A 24015-nucleotide genomic window follows, 5' to 3' on the forward strand; every position below is an offset into this window, starting at 1 on the left:
CATAGAGCGTCAAGAACTAATTCTAGCTGTGGAAAAAACATGTTCCCCCCTTCATTTCCAACTCCCTTGGGTGCAGGAATTCAATCCCAATTATCTACACTTTCTATCTAACCCGCTAGAAAGAAAGGCTTTTACACTAGCTAGGTTCAATTCTAACCCCTCCAACTTCCTCTGGGATAGGTTCGCAGGGATGGCAGGAGAAAGGATCTGCCCATGTGACACACACCTGGTGGAAACGCTAGCTCACATGGTCCTCAAATGCAAATTGTATGAATATCTTCAGGAACAATATCTTGATCATCTACGTTTTCCAACATGGAGGCCAGAGATAGAGATTGTACACTTCCTGTTGCAGGGGAGAGACCAGGAGCTCACTGGGACAGTGGCTGAGTTCCTCTGTTTGATCTTGGACCGCAGAAGTGCACTGCAGGTCCCAGACCTTGCTGGAGTCCCACAGAGGGAAACCGACTGCTGGCCTTTCTTCCCTTTGGTAGGTGACTGAACTGATGGTGTGATGTTGAGAATGTACTGGCTTATTTATTTTAAATATTTGTAAGTGATGGCAATAAAGGTTTTTGATTGATTGTAGGCTCCTATTATGTACGGTAAGTAATGGGCCCTGCCTGCTAGCCTGTTCCCTAAAATATCACATATAAAGGGCCCCATTACCTTCAGTAGCTTAGGGCCTCATCAAACCTAAATCTGGCCCTGCCTCTTGGAGCTTGGTCCTAAGTAAGTGTGCTTCGGATTGCAGCCATTCTTGTTCAGCAGCAAACACAAGTTTGGTTACCTTATTCTCTGCTTTACGCCAGGAATCTACTGCTAGCTTCCACATGCAATCCGTGAGGCCAGCAACTGTGGCATTTATATATATTTAAAGTTACAGCCTGAGAACTAAAAACAGAAGGGTGAAGCACTCATTAAAACCCACAAAAGTCGGTAAAAGAAAGTCTTCTCTCTCACCAAATGTTTGTCCCTGATATAGTTGTAGGGAGAAAGCACTCCACAAACAAGGATGCCACGCCAGGGAAGGTTGCATCACCACTTAATTACTCTTTAACAGAGAAACAGAAAAACACCCCCTCTGCTGATCTTGGAACACAAGTTCAGAGATGGTGCAGTATTTCAGGTATTTGAGTCGCAAGCTATTTTAGGCTGTAAAGGTGCAGCCTTGACTTAGGCTGGGAAATGAATAGATGGTCAATGTGGTTGTCTAAAGGTTGATGTACTATGATTAATATTGGTTGTGTAAGTCAAACCTCTGACAGTCACATTTTGTACTTATTGACATAAACTAGACAGACCAATTTGACAGCGACAGAATGCTTCTTGATTTTAAAACGAAAGAACACACTCATTTGGAGTGCTCTTAAGGGGCTAGCCTTTTCTCTGACATCTAGTTGTCTCTGAAGGGTGGGCTTGCCTGTGGATAAGGAGAAACATTCAAACACGAGCTTGTAAGTAGTACAGCCCACACAGTTTACCTCCCTCTAAGAATCAGGCTAAAGAGGAGCCATTTTTTCATATAACATATGCTTAAGTTACAGACTGCAATAACTAGTATATCAAGTAGTGAGCACTTTTCCTCTTAACACAACATTTCTTCCAAAAAAATTTTTGTCTGGTGTGGAATCTGGTTATCAGAGGTCATTAGGAATGGTAGCAACTCATGTGCAGCTGTTTCACATGGCCAAGCTACCAAAAACAAGACAGGGCTCCTGCACTTTTAATAGTGGAGATTTCAGATGGTGTAGCTCTCATAGCAAGCTACACATACTGACATGCCCATTTCTACACAACTTAAAGGTCTAGGAGTCCTGTTATATTTTGCATTTCGTCTCCCTATTTATACCCTTTCCTAAACAGCTTGTTTTAGCACGCTAACAGCAAGGGAGTTCCTAATGTTCAAAGTAATTTTAATTTTTCAATCAACATTGCTCATTGTGAACATTAAATACTTAATCTGAAGAAGTGTGCATGCCCACAAAAGCTCATACCAAGAACAAACTTAGTTGGTCTCTAAGGTGCTACTGGAAGGAATTTATTTTATTTTGTTTTGACTATGGCAGACCAACACAGCTACCTACCTGTAATTAAATACTTAAGAATGGTTAGCAAGTTCTGCTTTTGCTCCAAGCAGAATATACTCAGTTCATCCAATCTGTCTTCCCAGACATAAGTTATGAAACAAAAACTATCTGCCTTGTTGAAGAGGAACATACTTCATCACTTTTACATTAAATATAAGTCCCAAACTTTAGGAAAAACAAATATGCAAAGTTTTATTAAAATAAAAGAAGTCAAAATGACAATAGTTTTGGTCATCTTTAAAGCATCCAGGGATTGTTTGTTTGTTTACAAACATTTTCACATACAGGAAGTACATAATTAATAGCAGCTAGTTTACACAGGAATAGTTTTAAATGCCATGCAAGTAAAACAGAGCTCCATACATTCATTATAAACCTGCCATTATGCCCATGCCAAGTATTAACCCTTATGACAGAGTTAAGAGAGATACACCAAAACATAACAAAATAGATCTTGGTAAATAGAGATCACCAATACATTAGTTTAAAACATTTTGGCATTACACTTGTTTCATGAGCATTGTATTGTATGTTTTCTGTGGCATTTGTTAAAGCACTGGTAAATATCAAAATATACACCTCTGTTTTACAACATAGTACTGGCAAACTTCAAAGTTCCGTGCAGATTATAAATAGTATCATCAAGTTCCAAACAAGTATAAAGAAAGTCTACTTACACACACACTTAAATATGCACACAATAGTAATGTAACCAAAGATGATTTATAAAAGCATCCAGATTCTTGTGCCAGCTTGTAGTACTGAGCTGGGATTCAATATTCTTCCAAAAACCAGCAGTTGATTTTTTTTTTCTTTGGAAAAAAGACACCAGGGCACACTATCTTTTACTTTAAAAAAAAAATCCATAGTCAACCATGAGACACATGATTGGTCCTTAAGGAATTTTGTCCAGAAACCCAGCAAATACAAATTGTAGTCAACACAGCCAGCTACATCTCAGTCAGATGCAGCTTTACATCAAATAATGCTACACATTGCTTCAAACTGGAATAATCTTCATTTTCATCCTTAAATGTCGCAGGCCACAGCTTCCAACATGTCTCAATGCGCTACAAGTTAAGAAGTGACTTGATGCTCAATCACTTCGACATCACTTGTTAAAGCTTGCTTTTAGTGCATAATCAAGGTAGGGAGAAATCTTTGCACCAACTCACAATGGCTTGTCAATAACTGTAACACCTACAGAGAGAGAGAGAAAGCAGGACTTGAACTCTTATTCAGAGAAACATTCCTATATGGTTGTTCTAAAACTAATTTACTTTATCTTGTTAAAACAGCCGTGTAAAAATAAAGTGAATTATCCCATATACGGCAGGTGGAAAGCTGAGGCTGAAAGGGAGTAAGTGGTCTAAGTCAACTCTGCAACTATGAACCAAGGTTTTAAAATGAGAGTAGCTGCCATCTTACATTAGGAAACCATGGGAAATCGCTGTTTTATACCAATTGGTCTCTTTCTCTCCCCCCCCTCAAAATGTTGGGGGCCAGACTATTGAAAGTGATCACCAATTGGGCATACTTGTAGAAAAGGATAGCCCTAGCCTCAAACAGAGAACCATGATAATAGCTTACAAAACTGTTTACTGTCTATGCTACAACATTTACATCACTAGTATATGTTGAAATAAGCTAGTCCAGGAATGGGGAACCATGGGTCCACAGACCATATATGGCTCACCAAACCTCCCCATTTGGCCCAGCATGGCAGTTTTTCCTACACCACATCCCCCTGCCCCATTCCTGACATCCACATCATACGGTGATTTCAGGTGTGGTGCGGGTAGAGATTCTGTGGCTAGAAAGCAGGATTGATCCTAGAGTGGAGTTACAGAGTTTTGCTTCACATACATATTTCCCCCTGAAACTAAAATATTTTCCTTGAAGGGGAGGTTTTATTTGCTGTCCTTATTGCTGTAGTGGGTCTTGGGCTATGATTATGTTTTAGTTCTAGACTGGATGTCTGCTTATTTACTATCTGTACTTATTGTGCTTCGTTCACCAAATTAAAACAAGTACAATTTACATTAAAACCATAAAATAGCATCAGAAAACCACCAACGGCAAAGTTACAAAAAAAACAGCAGCACAGAACAGCAGATCATAGGAAAGTAGAAGGGAAGACATCTACTCGGCGTGATTTTCTAGAAAAAGAGGTGCCAGAACTCACCACAAACACCTCCCTCATTCTCTTAGAATGGCAATAGCGCCCACCTGAGAGGTGCTGGAACTGAGTTCCGGTGAGTTTCAGCTGAAACAAAGCCCTGCATCTAGTCAACTAAAGGCTTCGGTGAAGAGGTGTGTGAACAAACTCAGAGAGGAAGTCATTCAGCAACCTGGGAGCCACCACAGAGAAGGTCTCCTCGCCCCACCGCCCCTCAAACCATATTTTGGCGGCATTGCCAACATGACTTCCCACACTGATCACAACACTTAGGCAAGCTGATGTGGGAGGAAGTGCTCCTTCAGGTATTTGGAGCCCAGGTCACTTAAGCCTTTAGCAAATTGGAAACCAGGGCAGATCTTTCAAAACCAGCATAATACATGTCAGGCCAGACACTCAACAGTAGCCTTGCTGCTGCATTCTACATTAACTGCATCATCTGAACAGTCTTCAAGGGCAGCCCCACAAAGAACATATTGCTAGTCTAATCTGGAAGTTATCAAATATTACATTACTATGACCAAAGAATTCCCTTCCAAGTGGGACTGTAGGTGGCGAACCAGCCAGAACTGGAAATAGGTATTCCTAGCCATTGAAGCGAACTGTGTCTCAAGTGACAGTGATGGAACAAGGAGTCCCCCCCGCCCCCCCCCCAAATGCACATTTTCCTTCCAGGGGAATGCAACTCCTTCCAGAACTGGCCATCTCCCTATATTCTACACTTGAGAACCTGCAGCAAATGAATTTTGCCTGGATTGAGTTTAAATTTAGTAGTCCCCATCCAGACTACTACCGTCTCCATACAACCGACAAGCACCTGAACTGCTTATCCTGATTCAGAGGCAACAGAGAGATAGATCTGGTTGCCACCTAACTCCACATCGCCTTAAGACATCTCCCAGTGGATTTCTATAGGTGTTCAAAAGCATCTTTAACTAATGCTCTTTGTATGGATTTTGTTACATTATTTCTGGTTTATTCACATTTGATCTGTGATGACATTGTCATATATTGTTTTTTATGGAAGCCGCCCTCAGATAGCTTTGACTCTTAAAAAGGTGACATATACATATTTTAAATGAGCAAATATCTTTATTTGGTTTTCTCCGCATATAGATGCTATCTGTGTTTTATTTCATTTATATCCCATCCATCCTCCAAGAGCTTCTAGACCCATTCACGTAATACACTTTCACTGAGGGAGCATAATGAAGTCCACCTGCCCCTTCATTAACCTCCAGAAAAAGGGAGAAGACTCCACCTTTTGAACTTAATTCTTTATTACCTGCATAGCTTCTTCCTGTACTCATACATGACGATACCACCGTCCACTTATCTGTTGTAGGGTTATAATATTCCACTGTTGCCAAGTTACAGGAACCATCATCTCCTCCAACTACATATAAGAGCCCATTGACAGCACAAACCCCTAATACAAAGCAGAAAAATAGTGTCAGCGCCTGGTTTCTTAGCTCACCACGCCACATTTGGTGCCAGGAGGTTGTAAAAAAGGAAGCATTACGGCCTTTCTAAGTGACAAGCTAAGTGCACAGTTATTTATTTGATATGATGGACAACCATGTATTCCCCCCAATGTAGCATTTGAGGCTAGTGAGTTATCCAAATTCAAAACTGCCATCATTTTTGTCTGTTGTTATTTAGTTCTATGAGGAAAGTGGCTGTGTTAGTGTCATATACTGAATTATGTTAGATTTCTCAGTACTCAAAGCAAGGTCCTCATTAGATAAATAATCTTGGGGGCAGATGTGGGAACAATTAAAGTCCAAGTGAGTGCCATTTCTATTTTCAATGCTATATTAAAAGTTCTTAATATTTACCTGCATTTCTCCTACACATGTTCATATCTGCAACCTGTTTCCATGTGTTGATGGTGGGATCATACACCTCAACACTTTTTCTGACTAAAGGACCATCATGACCACCTACTGCATACAATAAGTTGTTTAAGACACCGACACCTGCAAGGAGGGAAAAAAGTAAAATGAGTTAATGTTAAGGTGAGAAAAAGCATAAATCCCCACTTCTGGAATGTTATCAAAGTACCGGGGGGGGGGGGGTCAGAAAGTTTCAGATGCAATGAAAGTCACACAAATATTACATTACACGTTCACAGACACCAACGCACACTTAGTATGTACCTAGAACTTGGGAGTTTTCAAAAATGTCTTCACACTTTCCCCTAGTAACTCTTACAGCCATCTCTAGGTCAGTTTGTTTATCCCAATATTGCATGGTTGAAAGTTCTACTGATTTCATCAGAGGGGCAAACTAGACTAATGATTTACTGGCCCACAGCTGACTCTGTTACAGTGCAATCCTATGCTAAGTTACACCCAGACAAGTGTGTATAAGATTGCACCTTTAGCCAATATGCTATGCTAGTTCTTGGTCTTGCAAACCTTTATGCAGCTCACAGGAAGGAAATACTGTGGGGTCCTGCAACGGATTCTATAAGGTAAAAAAACATAACATGCAATAATAAAAGGACAGTGGGCCCTATACTATAAGCACTATACTAGCAAACAAACTGCAGAGTTGAAGTGAGGCACATCCTTGCCTTCCTTCGCTACCAGTCAGGATACCAATGGCCACTGGGAGAAGCACTCTCTACCTCTCAGAAAGAGCATATTCGGAGACCATTCTAGCCCCATCCATCTGTCAGAGGAGAAGCAGCTTCTCCAATCATTACTTTCTCCTTCCATCCAATTTTTCCCCTTTCCAATTTGTATATCACTTAACTGCAGCAATCTCTCAGTGGCATACAAGGAGACACAAAACAGTAAGGCTAAAATTAAGTTAAAACTATAAAACCAGAATTCAGCTTAAAAGTCTGCGGGAATAAAACAATGTCTTCAGTCAGCACTTAAAGATTAAAAGGGAGGGTCATGTCTGATCTGGAAGATAGTTCAATAAAACTGGGCCCACCATACTGAGTGCATGGCTCCTTGGTAGTAAGAGTCGTGCATCCAAGCCATGGGGAATCATTAACAGTGACTCCCTTGAAGACCTCAGTGACTGAGCAGGGATACAACGGATCAGGTGGTCCATGATGTACCTGGATCCAAGTTGTTAAGGGCCTTATAAATTAATACAAGAACCCTGAACCTGGCCCAGTAGCTGTATGGGAAACAATCTGGACGTGGAGATAGGATGGCATGTCTTGGAGTTCTCTCCATATCCGAGCCGCACCCCAAACTTAGCTTCTGTGTGGATGTTTCTTTAAGGAAAGAGGGCCTGGATGTTTGACCACAGATGTTGCTAATTAAGATCAAGCTCTCTATAAAAGGCAGGCATGTGGGATGGGAGAGGGAGCCTCATCACGGACCCAGGGTGAGGGTGCCGTGAGTCTGTTTGTGTGTCCTTGCTACCCATTTGAGGGCTCCTGGGGGCAGATTGGGGACATGTTGATTTAGGTATACAGAATATACTTTGTTTTCTTCAATAAAGGTACTTTGGTTCACCTTCCACCTGCTTTGTTTATTTGCCCTGATATCCTTGAAAAGAACCGCTACATTTGGCAGAACAGTAGCATACAGGCGGCCAATACAAGCTTGAACACCGGGTTAATGTGCTGCCGAGAGTCCAACCCCATCAACTGTCTAGCCACAGCATTCTGCATCAGCTGCAGCCTCTGCTCAAGGGGTGAGTGCATTGCAATAATTGAGTTTTGAAGATACCAGTACATGAATCTCAATACAAATTTAACCAATCATCATCGCCATTATTATACAGGTCCAAGAATGGCCATAGTTGGAGGACCAAATGTAGCTGGCAAAAGACACTCCTAGCCACTGAGGCTATATCTGAGCTTCCAGCAGCAAAGATGGATCTAGGAGCACCCCACCCACCCAAGCTCTGAACCTATTCTTTCAAAGGGAGTGCAACCCCACACAGAACTGGCCAATCTTCAGAACACAGGAAACACCAACCCATCTTCCAAGGATTCAAGCTCAGCATACTGGCCCTCATCTACTCCACCGCAGTGAGCAGTGGTGCAAATTGAACTGGATACCAAGTACTGCATAGGTGTAATCCAGACGTATGCAAACAAAATTATGTTTTTGCAAGTCATGCTGAACCAGAAATTGCTTTTTCAAAGCCACTGGCATTTAAGAGTTTGCTGCTGGGAGCTTCCAACATAAATACTTAAATCAGGATTAAAAAACAAAACAAAACAACCAAATTCGGATTTTTCAGTGAGTAGCTGTTAGATCATACAAAAAACTGCTTTGAAAAACAAACAAACGGGGGAGTTAAACCAGCAGTTTAAAAATCAGCTACAAAGAAAGATAACCTTAAGAACACTTCCTGATTGCAACTCATAATGTCAGTTCCTTTGGGAACTTCTGAATCTGACAGCAATCGATCTTTGGAATGTGCACCTACCACTCGCCCCACCTTGAGAAATGTAAAGCATGAATGGTGCAATGACCCTCTCCAATCCTGCAATTCAAGCTGAAATCTGATCAGAGAGACATCTCATAGTCTAATAATAATAATAATAATAATAATAATAATAATAATAACAACAACAACAACAACAACAACAATTAATAATATTTGTACCCTGCCCATCTGAGCAGATCCCCCCAGCCACTCTGGGCAGCTTCCAACAAATATTAAAATACATTAAAATGTCACAGATTAAAAACTCCCCTAAACAGGGCTGCCTTCAGGTATTTTCTGAATGTCAAGTAGTTGCTTATCTCTTTTGACATCTGGTGGGAGGGCGTTCCACAGGGCGGGTTCCACTACTGAGAAGGCCCTCTGCCTGGTTCCCTGTAGCTTTGCTTCTCACAGTGAGGGAACCGCCAGAAGGCACTTGGCACTGGATCACAGTGTCCGGGCTGAATGATGGGGGTGGAGACGCTCCTTCAGGTATACTTTAAAGGTCAGCACCAACACTTTGAATTGTGCCAGGATTATTTCCTGGTTCAGGAATTATGTCCCATATGCAGCAAGGAGTGTGGGAGGGGTGCAGGGACAAGTTCAAGGAACAGTAAGACAGCTATTTGGATTTTGAAGATATGTGTACCTGCCGTGACTAGTTCAAAAAAACCAAAACCAAAAAAACCTTTGGGATTCCTTGCATTCCCCCCCCCATTTGAAACATAAGAGTTCTCATTTAAGTTTGTTTACTCACCTGCTCCGCTACGTCTAGTGCCCATCTCTGCAACATAGCTCCATTCATTTGAACTGTAGTTATAACACTCCACTGTACTAAGGCACTGACGTGATGCACCATCATAGCCACCGACGGCATACAGCATACCTGGAAATAGAATCAACAAATTCTGCATATGCACATATACCAGTAGATGATAGGTCAACCTTCCCTAACTTGGTGTTGCCCAAGCATTTTGGACCACAACTCTTGTCATTCCTGACCACCGATCATGCTCAGTGATAGAAGTAGAGAGCCCAACAATATCTGGTGGGCACAAGGTTGGAGAAGGCTGCATTACATTTGTATGACATGCATTTCATGTAGGATTAAACCTAGAAGCCTTTGTATGTTAAAAGGGGTGACTGATCTGAATGAGAAAGCAGATGCTTCCACATAAAATAGTTAAGGTTTGTGCTCTGTGTAACTGAAACATTGCAAAACCATTTAGCGTGCATGTTTGCATTTGATGCTTTGATGGGCTTTTCTCAACAAGCGTCTATTTTGAAGAGAACTTGTCAGGTTCCACTCAAGTCCTTTCTTGTGAGGTTTGATGGACTCACACTTTGAAGAATGCTGAATGAAAGCAAGGCAGCCTAATCTGAGCTGTCTACAGATAGGTTGTGGTTCACAGTTTAAATCATACATTTCAGAAGAAACAAATACTTTAGGTGTTTCTCTTTAAATATTCTTTTAGACATTTCTCTTTCAATAATATTCATTTAACTCAAGATTTTTATTTTTATTTTAAAACATGAGCAGTCATTTTTTTAAAAAGGGACTATTTAGCTTCCCAGCTGGCTAATAAAATCTGACTACTATAGCTGTTTCTTAATAAAGCAGGCAGCACACTGCCACTTTCTCCTTGGCACAAGGGAAGCAAAAAAATAAATAGAATAAAGATACAAATACTAAGGTGGTTAGGAAAAATTCACAGAGAACACAGCAGAGGGCACTCCTGGGTCTAATAAATACTTCATCTGAAGATGGAGTTGAACACACTAGTCTGCTTTGCAAAGCGCTTGCTTTGAATATATTGTGTATTTAGGAGTTAAGCTTGTGAATTAGTCACATGGACAGCAGAACCAATTTAGTCTTAAGAGGAGACCTTACCTCCAACTACACCTACACCAACACTACTTCTCCTTGTGTTCATTGGAGTTACATGAAACCATTCATTAGTCTTCATATTATAGGCTTCTACTGATGACAGACCTGTAACAAAGCAAAACAGAAAGCTATGAACATTATTCATTCATTTCTCCATGAACTATTAACTGGAATTAAGAGCTTATGAACTCTTTTCTATCATTAGCTATGGAGATAACCGTGAGTTTGATTGAGATTGCTGGTCTCACTCAGCTGAATTACTGCGTGTGTGCTTTCATTTTTATAAGCACAATTTTAATAGTGCAAAACAACTTGCTGGGACTGATGGGAATTGTACTGCCAAGCATCCGAACAGCGCCAAATGGGTGAGGTCTGATCTAGAAGACTGTCTCCTCAAAGTAAGAATGCAAAGTACAATATGAATGAAATGCTCCATACCTGTACTTCCATCAAATCCTCCCACAGCATACAGAAGTCCGTTTAATACAGCAGCCCCCAAAGTGCTTCTTCTGTCTTGCATGCTAGCAACACTTGTCCATTGGTCCTTCACGGGATCATATGAATCCACCGTACGAACCCGCAAGGAGCCGTTGAAACCACCAACGGCAAAGACAAGACCGCTCATGTATACCACTCCTGAAAGAGAAGGTTCTACATTTCAGGCGTTGGTCTCTACAGACCATGTATGCTCTTTTGTTTAAAGATTGCAAACATTAAAAAAAAAACATCCTTCTTAAAAGGAAGTAGCTGACATGGAGTTACATAGCTATGTAAGCAACACTATCAATTTAAGAAGCTACCTGCTCTGCATCTTCTAGAAGGCAGCTCAGCAACTTGGTGCCACCGTTCTTCCTTAAAATCGTAACACTCCACGCTGCGGATGGCTTTGGGTGCTTGTCCTCCGACCACCACCATCAGCTTCAAAGGAAGAAACACTTAGTAAATAACCCAAAATAATGGTTTTTGGGAACTCTCGCAAGAGTTATACTATGATCTTTGGTGGGAAACACATTTAGCAGGTACCCAAATTCAACTATCTGCGGATTACTTTCCATCACAGGCTCCGGTGGTCTCCGCACAGTGCAGCGGCCGTAAAGGCCAGCAAGCTGTCCATGCAGGCCATAACGCGCTTCTTTGTAACAAGAGGTGACCAACACATCCCTTCTGCCATCAAGGTTTTTAATGCTAAAGCCAGAGCACAACTGCTCTACGGAATCCCAATCTGGATTTCAGGGTTCAACCAGTCAGTGGAGCGAGTGCAGGCAATCTTTCTATTCAAGACTTTTGCTGTTCCATGCTGTCTTCCTTATGCTGCCTTGTGTTTAGAGGGAGGCCAAACATAATCTTGAGACAATCGCCTGGATGAGGTTTCTTTTTTGCTGGCTTAACGATTGCTTCTCAGCAGATAAAGACACTTTATTCAGCGAAGTTCTGGCAGAACCCTTCCTTTCCCCAGGGTTACAACTATTTTGCACAAAGATACGTCAACGTGGGCTTTCTGAGGATTTCCTAGGTGCCGTGGCTTTCCCAACTGCCAAAGTCATGTTAAAAACTAGGTTATGGGACATAGAGCGTCAAGAACTAATTCTAGCTGCGGAAAAAACATGTTCCCCCCTTCATTTCCAACTCCCTTGGGCGCAGGAATTCAATCCCAATTATCTACACTTTCTATCTAAACCACTAGAAAGAAGGGCTTTTACACTGAATAGGTTCAACTCTAACCCCTCCAACCTCCTCTGGGGTAGGTTCGCAGGGATGGCAGAAGGAGATAGGATCTGCCCATGTGACGCAGATGTGACGTCAGTGGAAACGCTAGCTCACACGGTCCTCAAATGCAAATTGTATGATGATCTTCAGCAACAATATCTTGATCATCTACCTTTTCCAACATGAAGGCCAGAGATAGAGATTGTACGCTTCCTATTGCAGGAGAGAGACCAGGAGCTCACCGGAACAGTGGCCGAGTTCCTCAGTTTGATCTTCGGCCGCAGAAGTGCATTGCCTGTCCCAGACCTTGCTGGAGTCCCACAGAGGGAAACCAACTGCTGGTCTTGCTTCCCTTTGGCAGGTGACTGAACTGATAGTGTGACGTCGAGAGTGTACTGGCTTATTTATTTTAAATGTTTTTAAGTGATACCAATAAAGGTTTTTGATTGATAGATAGTAAATAACCTAGTTGCTTATTTACATGAATGGAGACAACAACAATGGAAAATTGATCATTTCTTACAAGTTGCTATTCTGTGTCTCAGAGTAGTTTGTCATGGTCTTTGGCTAGAACAATAAACTTAGGAACTATTCACTTACGCATACCCATCGTATATCAGAATAGCACCTTTTAACTTCCTGTATTCCCCTTTTCTTTTGGAGACTACTTCTGCCAAGGCGATTGCCAAGAGAAAGAGTTCCACCACCAAAGTACACAGGGATCAATAAGGAGGAGATATAGTCCTACTCCTACCACCTAACTTTGCTGCCACCAGGGTTTTATTTGGGGGGGGGGCGGGGGGAGAGAAGAGTCTTGCTATAATCTATAATGCTGCTCCTTCTGCTAAGTGACCACCTTGACAATCCATGGGACACATATGGAACCAAATACCGCCATTCTATTCACTAAAAAGGCAGATGCTCTTGACAGGCAAAACAAGAGTTTCTCTGCTGAACCACTGTGACAGTCTTGCCAGTTACATAATGGCACCCCAATATTCTTGAACAAAGAGAACCCTACTGACAAATTTGAAAGAAGGACATTCTAGATTGTATGTCTAAATTCACTTACTGGATTATGGTGCGCTTCTTCCTACTGGTATATATGTATAAAAATCGAGGTCCCATTTGACTGTCTTAAATTACTTCAAAATCACTGTATTTTCAATAAGACCTCTGCATAATTAAACCCATCTGTTACATCTCTGCTGAACGTTCTCTTCCCAGAATGCAATGCAATACTAAATGGCAAACCAGGTAGCCAAGAGCGACGGGTCTTACTTTTGGAAGGCAGGCTGGTGTTCGCAGCCTTGTTCGTGTGGTCTTCATCAGAGCCCTTTGCTCAAGTGGCAACAAATGGTACTTCATCGCTTCAATGAGGTAATCCTTACACGCACTGCTGTTTTTAACAAGCGGTTCCTCTTCGACTCTCTGCGCATTAAACATGTGGACAAAAGTCTTAACAAGTACTGCTACACAACAGGTGCACACTAATACGTTGGCATGTTCCTATCAATATTACCCCTATGCCAAATTCGAAAATACAGGCCCTTTGGATCTGTTCAATAAGAAATGTAAGCGCGGTGCTTCCAAAAGTTTTGGAACCCTATGAAGAAAAGGCATTTCAAGAGGGTGGATGCCTACAGGCTAGAAACCAGAATGTAGAGATAAGCACAGAAGCTGTATACCCTGGCAAAAAGCAGTCTGAGTGTCACTTGTTATGTGTGCTTTGGAATTCTGTCCTATGCAGACATTTCAGTACTTTTCCGAACAAGATCAAGGTAACTTATTCAAGGAAATGAAAACAAATGAGCTCAAGGAAAAATGAGGTGAATATTGCCAATTTCCTTCTGCATGAGATGCAGAAGGTCCAAAACTCACTCCCTGGCACCTCCAGGTAAAGATGGGAATGTCCCTTATTAAACTCTGGAGAGCCCTGACAGCTGGACCAAAGTGACTTCATTTAAGCTGGCTTCCTACATTCCTAGGGCAACAACAAATATTAATTCCCTTTGACAGAATATCAAGGAAAACATAAACCAGTACTCAATTGTTCTAGTATAGCTGCAGATTCAGATTCTTAGCGATAAACCATTTAAGGCAGGTCATTTCAAATTTAGGTGTAGGTTTTGGGGGGGGGGTTGTGTGTTTTGTTTTGTTTTGTTTTGTTTTTTTGGCTAGTTAGGTTGATGAAGTGATTCCTCCAAATTAACAGAGCCTTACCCTTTCCACTATTAAATATTTTCAAAAGCTTCACACTCGCCAAAAAGCACAACACAAACAAGATTAAAAAAAGACCCAGTCGTAACTACCAAGATACAGAACGCTGAGCAGATTGATAGAACCTTACAAGAGGTTCTACCCGTAGTTCAGCAATTCGGTTTCCTTAATGGCAAATATTCTCTTCCTATGGCTAAGTCTGTACGCTTAAGGTTGTACAGAATAAGAGAGGGTGTGCACATTAAATGCTTACTTTTTACTTACCTGAACCAAATACTCTCGGGAGAGCAATGGCAGGCGGACATGTTCCATCAGGCGTGCCATGAGCTCCTGTCGCACATCTTTGTCGTGGTTGACCCATGCGATCACCGCTTCAAACACCTTGCATAACAAAAGGACACACTATGAGTTTTGAACATTTTTTTGGGGGGGTGGGGCAACAGGGTAACAAGCCCTTCTCTGCGAGTGCTGTAATTGAGAATGGAGAACAGACACCCTTCCACCAGGGGTCAGTAGCACAGGGAAGGAGCCACAGCTGCTGCCCACACTCTGTGAGTTCTCCTTAGCAACTCCTATCCTTTTAAAGATGCCAGTAGCCTTCTCACTCTCTAAATGGTTAAAAAGGGGTACCAAGCCCAAGCTGCTTCCCTCTCTCACTCCAAGCATCTTGCTCCTTCTGAAAGTGGCTGCTCTCCTCTGTCGTCTCTTCCCCAATCACCTTCAAATTCTCATAAGCCATCAGGAGGATGGAATATATTCTCACCTCCTTAAAGGAATACTGTGGCAAAGAAAAAGCGCTTTGTATGTGTTGTACAGTGGTACCTCTGGTTACGAACTTAATTTGTTCCGGAGGTCCGTTCTTAACCTGAGGCGCGCTTTTGCTAATGGGGCCTCCCGCTGCCGCCAGCGCACGATTTCTGTTCTCACCCTGAGGTAAAGTTCTTAACCTAAGGTACTACTTCCGGGTTAGCGGAGTCTGTAACCTGAAGTGTTTGTAACCTGAGGTGTTTGTAACCCGAAGTACCACTGTATGTGCATTATAACACTGTGACACCTGACGGCGCTTTGGAGTTCCGTTTTTGCCAACCCGATTTCTCATATAAAGTTTACAAAGCGTTTCACTGAAACGCTTCTTTGATGTGTCTGGATCCAGCCCTTACTGAGGTTCAGCTTTTCGATGAAAATGTTTGTGTTTTCGCAAGCCGGCGGAATGGAATTCAGCATCGTGCTAAGCTGATCCTTTCATCAGCACAGGCATTTCTCCTTGTCAGGTGAAATGATTAACCCTCTGCTCTCCCTGCGAGCTGTTCGGGGGGTGGGGTGGGGGTGGTTCCTGATTATTTTGAGCATATTCAGAGAGGGCATGGGGCATGTGGGGAGGAAGAGAATTCCCCCAAGGTTGCCAACAACTTGGTGTTGTTGTTTTTAGTGGTCTCCAGTTACAAATCTTGTCAGCGCTTACCACTTGAGTTAGAAGGATTATCTATAAAATTCCCATACAGTGCTAAATATATCTGCAGTCTATGTGGATGCTTAATAGAAGTTCAGTTCAGTTTGCAGCTAGAGCACCAAAAGATCTGCTGGGGATTTAATTAAAGGATAAGAGTCATGCAGCTCTAAAAGCAGGCCGAGATGTGGGCTGACAGCACTGCGCCACTGCCAAGACTCAGAGAGTTGGACAGTGATGCTGCAGTAGAGTGTCAGCCCTCACCGAGGGAAGAAACCCACACAGGACATGGGCATGTGGCAAAAACAAAACAATCAGAACAGCTTCTCCATATGCCAAGCTCAGCACATGCTCTACTTAACCTACATCTCAGCCCACATCCAGTATCATAAGATCTTGCCTTGTGGGCCTATGTGTATTCCAGTATCTGTGCTATCTCCGTATAATACTCATTTTTAAGTAGGATGCTTTAGCTGCACTTCAAGGAAAGCCTTGAAGTTGGCCAACTATAATGCACTGCGCATTGGGCAACCTTTGAAGATGGCCCCAAACCTGCTACTGCTCCATTTCCAAAGTGCTGGCACATAAGCACATAATTTGAAGCCCTACTAACTCAACTTTGGACCTTGTTACCTGAAGGCTTGTCTGCTTCCATATGAAACAGTCCAGGAACTAGGTTTTGGGGGTTTGTTTCCTCCCCACCTTCATTTTAGGAAACTCTTCTCTGGGTGCAGCCACCATCTGTGGTGAAGCAAGATGGTGGCCAGGAAAGGCCGTTTTCGATTATAGCAACTTGCTTTTGGAATTCCTGCACTCCTGGGAGGTTCACCTAATGCCTACGTAAATGTCTTTCCAGGGGCAGGTGTTTTCCAGTTATGATCATCTGAAGAATTCTTATCCAATAAAATGTATTATTACTGTTATTAAAACTTATATACCACCTTTATCTTTCAAAGATCTCAAGGCGGTATATATGGTTCTCCTCCCCATTTCACCCTCACAACAACCCTGTGAGATAGGTTGTTGTAGGCGCAGCACATGATTGAAGGTTCTATCGTATCTGATTAGACCGTAAGATTCTTTAAAGCAGCTTTCAAACTGGGAGAAAGGGACCTTACCTTTTCCTCGGACGTTATTGTAAGTTTGTCACTGGATATTAAGCTGCACACCTGTTCTACATCGAGGTTCAGAAATTCCTCACAAAGTACAACTTCAGTAAAGTGCTGCTCTGTTTAGAGAGGGGGGAAAATATATTTGAATGCACACGCACACACCTGTGCGATGCAAGTTAAGAGGTACCGACCCTATAGAAGCAAGTAGTTTTCACTGCAGTGACTACTTGCTGGGGCACGCTACTGCAAAATGAGGAAAGCACATCGTTCGTATATAATAAATACACATATATGAAGCATTCTAATACAACAACTCACCACAATATTCTTACAGCATTTGGGATAATATTATTTGATATTCAGGTGAATGGGTGGATAGAGCTGTAGCCGTAATGGCACACACCAAAAAGGAGGAAGCAGGCTTGGCAGAGCCCTGAGCTTTGCAGACGTACAGAAATTCTGGTAAAAATACCCAAAGGGGAGAAACAGGCCAATGAGTACGGAGTATGTTCAGTGGACAAAGAATGCTAACTGTTTGGGGAGGAAGACTTTTGCCTTGCTCATAAATTGAAAGTTGGTTTAAATGGACTCTGGCCCCTGAATGGCCAAGGCAGCGCATTTTCCTTCTGTCCGTCATTGGAGGATTTTGCTTATTGTTTTAAGTTTAAAGGAAGGCAGAGGCAAGTTGGTACGACAGGGCATTGCGCACCTCTGGAGTGGCTTGTTCAAGGCTGGGAGGAATGAGACAGAATGTTAGGAGGTAGAAGAAATGGCTGATCATGTTCTTTGGGGTGCTTTGTAGTTTACAGAAGACAGAGGGCCTATCCTTTGCAGGCTTCATGATTTGGATGCTGTAAATCTGCCTGTGGGGGCTGCCCTCCAGGGTAAAACTCTCTGGGGTTTGGTGTTGGACAGTTTGTGAAGACTATGAGGTTCTACGAAAGGCTGAAACTGAAATGTGATTGCAGTATTGCCAGTAGGTGGTGGTGGTGGTGGTGGTGGTGACAGGCCCTTTTCCTTGGCCTAGCTGCCACTGAACCCTGAGAAGGAAACCAGATGGAAGGGGAACTGAGTACCTGGAAGGGGGTCCTGGCTGGCTGGCTGACATACTAAACAGGAGCACTCCACACTGCCAACCTTATGTTGAAGGCCCCACTTGCCACACGGTAACTCAATCTGATTAATGTGCTATTCAAACACAGTAGCCGCGTTCTCATCAGATTCTGCAGCGATTCAGCCTAGGTGATTAGCAAGTTGCCCCTTTCGTAACATCTATGCTCTCTCACGCTCAGGTTCTCAGAAACGAGAAAAATAGGAAACATAAGGAATCTGAAGCAGCATTGTTATGATCAGCAGCCTGTTTAGAATGTAGTTTGTTGCCTAGGAAATCTTGTTAACTCTTTGAGGCATCTCCTTTTGTCACGAAAGAGGCACAGATAAATGAATTATTTCGAATAATGTGTTCTGAAATTATATAAGCCTTACAGCTGAGCAGAGGAAAAGAAAAATGTGTGCTGTTGAGACGGAGGGAGAAGCCTTCCCCAAAGACCAAGATGGGGAACCACCTGTGGCCATTCAGATATACATGGGCTTCATCCCCTACCAATAATGAGCAGGGATTGTGGCAACTGTAGCCTAGCAACATCTGGAGAGCCATGTGTTCTCCAACCCTGGTCTATAATCATTGCCAGCAGCCAGGAATGGAATTTGAGATGTTCATGTGTACGAAGCATGTCCGCCAATTCTCAGCTACGCCTCCAATCTTGTTTGAATGTTCTAAGCTGCTCAGAAGACCCCCAAACAGCTTTCCAATGGTTTCTTGGGGGTAGCCTACGGGAAGGAGGGGAACCCAGAGAGCAGGAGAGCCCTAAAGGAAAAGGAGATCTTTCCCTCCTCACTACCTTGTATCAGCAGCTCAGCCAAGCCGTTGTCTCAGATCCAAACAAGTAGCAGAGCCCGTCAAGCAGTTCAGAGCTCAACTACTCATTTGCACTGCCTTACTGACTTGACTAAAGACAAGGGATCTTCTCTCACTTCCCCAAACTTCAGCTCTGTCATTGATCTGCTGCCCCCAAATGCTAGAACAACTGTTTGGGTAAAATGCTGAGGAGCAGAGTTATAGTAAGAGAGACCTTTCCCCAGCTTCCAGCCTTTTATCCAAGATACGGCTTGCATGCAAACGTGCACAGGCTATATAGGTTACAGGAAGAAGTCCACTGAGAATGCTCCTCACCCTATGCTATGGTGGGGACCCTCTCACCCATGGGCCAATCTTACCCTGCTAGGGTATCCAAATTGCCCTGCAAGGCCATTTCCCTCCCAAGCCAAATCCACCTACCCATCAGCTAAAATGACTTGAGACATCATCTGATGAATAGGAGGTTGAGGTTATACATTTACCACATACACCTATTATCAGGGAAGAGAGTTGTATGGAATCCTCTGCTAAAAAGGAGGGGGGGAAAACCACTTGTTTTAACAGTTTCTTGCAAGGCACTTTGTACTCCCAACTTTGGGTCTTCAAAGCACCTTGTGCCAAAACGACTGTGAGGTCAAACGTGACCTGCAAAGCCTATCATGATAAGGAGATAGGGGCTCGTGGAGCCAAAAAGGTTCCCTATAGCATTGGGGCTTGTCTACAGAGCATCTGGGAGAATTTTTTTGGATAAGGAAGCCCTAGAATGCTTGGGCTGCATAGACTCATTTTTTTTTACTGGTGCCCAAAATTTTAATGTGGTTTTAATTTCTGCTTTTAAAATCCACTCGTTTCCTAGCTGCTTCATGGTTTTTTTTCTTGCATGTGCAAAAAGTCAAGGCAGTCAGTTCTAAGACTTTCACATTCTCCAACATTGTCGCTCGATTTCCCTCTTGTGCGAGCAATGTTAAAAGGCTGCCACATTAGATAGTGTTAGAAACAAAACCACAGTCCAGCCAAGTTTTGTTTTGTTGTTAGAATTGGTGTTGCACTTGCCTGCATAAGTGTTGGCCTTGTTCAGAAGATCTGTGCATGCATGCATGTCAGCAAAAGCGCGAAAGCCTAAACAGTTCACAGGATGAAGTTGGGTTTCCAGAAAATCACAGCAGCTCTTCTTTACATCCTGCAACTGCAACAGACTAGCTGCCGGGAGAAGTACCTACAATAGCCAAAAACCAAATTCATGCACACATTGCCAACATCGACAACAACAAAAAGAAAAACTTAAGGCACATGTATTAGGAGAAACATTAGAATGGCAGAGAATATGACCGACAGAGGCCTGCATTTTAAAGTCACCTTCTTAAATTTACGGTACTAGTGTTGATTGTGATGCTTGCTGTTAGAAAGTTTTAAAAACCCTGTATTCTAGATAAGTTATGGCTGATATTTCTATTCATTTTTTATCATTCTGACTCACTGGCCTTTGAATCCAGATGAGCTGCCAAGGATTGGGTCACTGCAGAAATGCCGTTGCCCCTTTTGTTGCATGAACTACGATGGGATGGGACAAAGTTGCTTCTATTTTCAAAGGGTTATTCATTCTTCTCCTACTGCTCACTGTAGGACTTAATCATATTAGCACAACAGGGCTGGCATTAAAAATAAAATAAAGAATTGGTTAGTGTTTAAGAGGTTGACGTTGATCAACTTCATTCCAAAGCGCTATCCAATTCTGTATTCCCAACCCCTTGATTGACTCAATGAAATCTTAAGTAAGCTCACAAAATGGGCTTCTTTGTATACACTACATTTGCTGTTAGCAGTTGTATACGGTATTCACACTTTTAAATACAGAAGCCACGGGGTGCTAGCTTCAACTGGAACACATTCAAGAGAACGGACACTACTGACTGGGTAGCTTTACTGCACTTAAATTCATCCACCCTACACAGAGGATGCTTCCGGGTTCCCAAGGGCTCACTGAACCAGGAGAGTACTGCAGAAATGCCTCAGGCAGAGATCCTTTGCGTTTGCACCGCTTGTCTTTCAAGAAAAGCATGAGTCAAGATAAACAGCTGTAGTGGTGGGTGGGTGGCAGTGGAGAGGGCTAAAAATAAATTTCGACATCTGTAGCACAAAGCTAATGCTAACACTTTACATTTATTAGCCCTCATTCATTTCAGATGTAGCAAGTCGTTCCTAAAAATCATTTACAAGCCCCGTGCTTCCTGAAACAAGGCCTCTTTAAAGCGATCAACTTTTTTTTTTTTTTAGCTCTGCTTGAAGCCCAAGCACTGTTTACAGACCGAGCGTGTGGCCTTGTCTAAAATGTTCCCAGCTGCCCAGCACACTCTCCCTCCAAACAAATATTTACACTCAATTCTGTTCCATGTTATATGCTGTTCTCTGGCACCATATGTATAAAAAGTTAACTGTGTCAGAAAAAAATACATAAGCACAAACCAGGAAAGGATCGAACCCCACTTAGGTGTAGTTTTAAAGGCAGAATTTGCCATTTATACACATGGGAGCTCTTAAAAGACTGCACCCTTTGGATCTTGTTTAGGGAAGTTTTTAACGTCTGGTGCTTTATTGCATTTTTAATATTTTGTTGGGAGCTGCCCAGAGTGGCTGGGGAAACCCAGCCAGATGGGCAGGGAATAATAATATTATTAATACCCAGCAGCTCCCTCCCCAGGCCCCTCAGGCTCTCCTGCTCCCTGACCCATCAGTGAGAGCTGTTAGGCAAGTGGATATGAGAGATGCACTTTCTCCCAGTGAGGCCCCACATTTTTGGAGCTTCATTCCCAACAGCCTTTAAAAATCTTCAAAAGATGCATTTCTTTAAGCCTGTGCTTGGCTGAATTGTGCTATACCGTGCAAGTTAATTGTTGTTGTTGTTGTTCAGTCGTTCAGTCGTGTCCGACTCTGCGTGACCCCATGGACCAGAGCACGCCAGGCACGCCTATCCTTCACTGCCTCTCGCAGTTTGGCCAAACTCATGTTAGTAGCTTCGAGAACACTGTCCAACCATCTCATCCTCTGTCGTCCCCTTCTCCTTGTGCCCTCCATCTTTCCCAACATCAGGGTCTTTTCTAGGGAGTCTTCTCTTCTCATGAGGTGGCCAAAGTACTGGAGCCTCAACTTCAGGATCTGTCCTAGTGAGCACTCAGGGCTGATTTCTTTGAGAATGGATAGGTTTGATCTTCTTGCAGTCCATGGGACTCTCAAGACTCTCCTCCAGCACCATAATTCAAAAGCATCAATTCTTCGGCCATCAGCCTTCTTTATGGTCCAGCTCTCACTTCCGTACATTACTACTGGGAAAACCATAGCTTTAACTATACGGACCTTTGTCGGCAAGGTGATGTCTTTGCTTTTTAAGATGCTGTCTAGGTTTGTCATTGTTTTTCTCCCAAGAAGCAGGCGTCTTCTAATTTCGTGAATGCTGTCACCATCTGCAGTGATCATGGAACCCAAGAAAGTGAAATCTCTCACTGCCTCCATTTCTTCCCCTTCTATTTGCCAGGAGGTGATGGGACCAGTGGCCATGATCTTAGTTTTTTTGATGTTGAGCTTCAGACCATATTTTGCGCTCTCCTCTTTCACCTTCATTAAAAGGTTCTTTAATTCCTCCTCACTTTCTGCCATCAAGGTAGTATCATCAGCGTATCTGAGGTTGTTGATATTTTTTCCGGCAATCTTAATTCCAGTTTGGGATTCATCCAGTCCAGCCTTTCGCATGATGAATTCTGCATATAAGTTAAATAAGCAGGGAGACAATATACAGCCTTGTCGTACTCCTTTCCCAATTTTGAACCAATCAGTTGTTCCATATCCAGTTCTAACTGTAGCTTCTTGTCCCACATAGAGATTTCTCAGGAGACAAATGAGGTGATCCGGCACTCCCATAGTGCAAGTTAATACATTAGCAGAATTTTTTTTAAAAAAACCCACTTGTAATTTGATAGATGTTGTTTAAACTTGGAGGTAATTAAAGATAAAGATTTTATTGACATGCATGAATGAAGATAATACAAAGGAACCAAGGCAAGGAGTAGAGGGAAGTCGAGGGATTCAAGTAATCCCACAATGTGGATTTAATATTGGTTGTGTACACAGTTGTTATAAATGTTTTATTTTATGTTTTTCTCTTTAATTGTAATGATTTTGTTGTTGTTTTTGTGGAAATTAATAAAAATGTTATTTTAAAAGGGGGGAAGAATTGTGCTATAACACACTTGGTAAAGAATTTTTTTAGCTGCTGCTGCTTTGAATCTGTGTGCGGCTTTGTAATTGTTGTTTCATGTGTGTTAGTCTTGTAAGATGCCTTGCAAAGGCAGCATGTCCTGAAAAGTATTTTAAAAAATACTTTAAACAACATTCAACATTCCTTAGAGTCTATTCAGTAGCTTTTAAGACAGATCTGCTTCTTTCTACTGGCACAGGCTTTCTTAAGTCCACTCCCAAGACACACACACACAGCTGTCTCCCTGCTGTAAATTATTTTGTAAAATTACGCTTCCCGTTGTAGATATTACCTTAAAAAACCTTGTGCAGAGGGAACGCCGGACTCATTAGACATTTATATTTCATATACAGGCCCTATTCAGGTGTTGAATCTCCTCACAAGTAAGGAAAAGATGACAGAAGCAGGAGTACAGTTTCAAGCCCTCCACAAGTTTGAGGGAAAAGGTCTGAAGCGGGAAGCTGCCTTCTAAATCATCACACAGGGAGCCTCCATGAATAGGAGGCAGCTCCTCACTTCACATCTTCCCCCTCAAACACATGAAGGATTCTAACATGGGTAGCAATGGCAATGACACACCATAGGGGGTACAGGACGTGACAGCGCATCCTGCTTTTCCTCCGTTTCCTCAGTCTTATGAGGAGACTGAACACTTGAATAGGATGACTGTGTACCTCCGGCAACTGCCTCCCGATGTCCCACAGCCTCACTCTCAATATCTGCCACAGCTCCAAGAATTTGGGATAACACGAAGTAATAATCTTGAACTAGAAACTGCATAGCAGGGTGCAAGGCACT

At 42.6% G+C, this 24015-nt stretch overlaps 1 protein-coding gene across 5 annotated transcripts in view; it reads right to left on the reverse strand.

Moving 5' to 3' along the window:
* Positions 1 to 2256: 2256 nt before the first annotated feature.
* Positions 2257 to 24015, reverse strand: part of KLHL2 (kelch like family member 2) — a 37490-nt gene continuing 15731 nt past the window's right edge. For 4 of the 5 annotated variants that reach the window (XM_033159781.1, XM_033159778.1, XM_033159780.1 and 1 more), the window contains 11 exons: positions 20022 to 20184; positions 17057 to 17166; positions 14756 to 14872; positions 13553 to 13702; positions 11365 to 11482; positions 11003 to 11215; positions 10568 to 10669; positions 9434 to 9562; positions 6108 to 6248; positions 5555 to 5698; positions 2257 to 3290 (listed from right to left, as the gene is read on the reverse strand). In XM_033159781.1, the coding sequence (XP_033015672.1) occupies positions 3262 to 3290; positions 5555 to 5698; positions 6108 to 6248; positions 9434 to 9562; positions 10568 to 10669; positions 11003 to 11215; positions 11365 to 11482; positions 13553 to 13702; positions 14756 to 14872; positions 17057 to 17166; positions 20022 to 20184 (1416 nt within the window). In that variant the 3' untranslated portion in view covers positions 2257 to 3261. The remainder of the gene's footprint in view (positions 3291 to 5554; positions 5699 to 6107; positions 6249 to 9433; positions 9563 to 10567; positions 10670 to 11002; positions 11216 to 11364; positions 11483 to 13552; positions 13703 to 14755; positions 14873 to 17056; positions 17167 to 20021; positions 20185 to 24015) is intronic. The other variant, XM_033159779.1, reaches the window with a different exon arrangement.

Source organism: Lacerta agilis, chromosome 9, assembly GCF_009819535.1.
Source record: "Lacerta agilis isolate rLacAgi1 chromosome 9, rLacAgi1.pri, whole genome shotgun sequence".
Lineage (NCBI taxonomy): Eukaryota > Metazoa > Chordata > Lepidosauria > Squamata > Lacertidae > Lacerta > Lacerta agilis.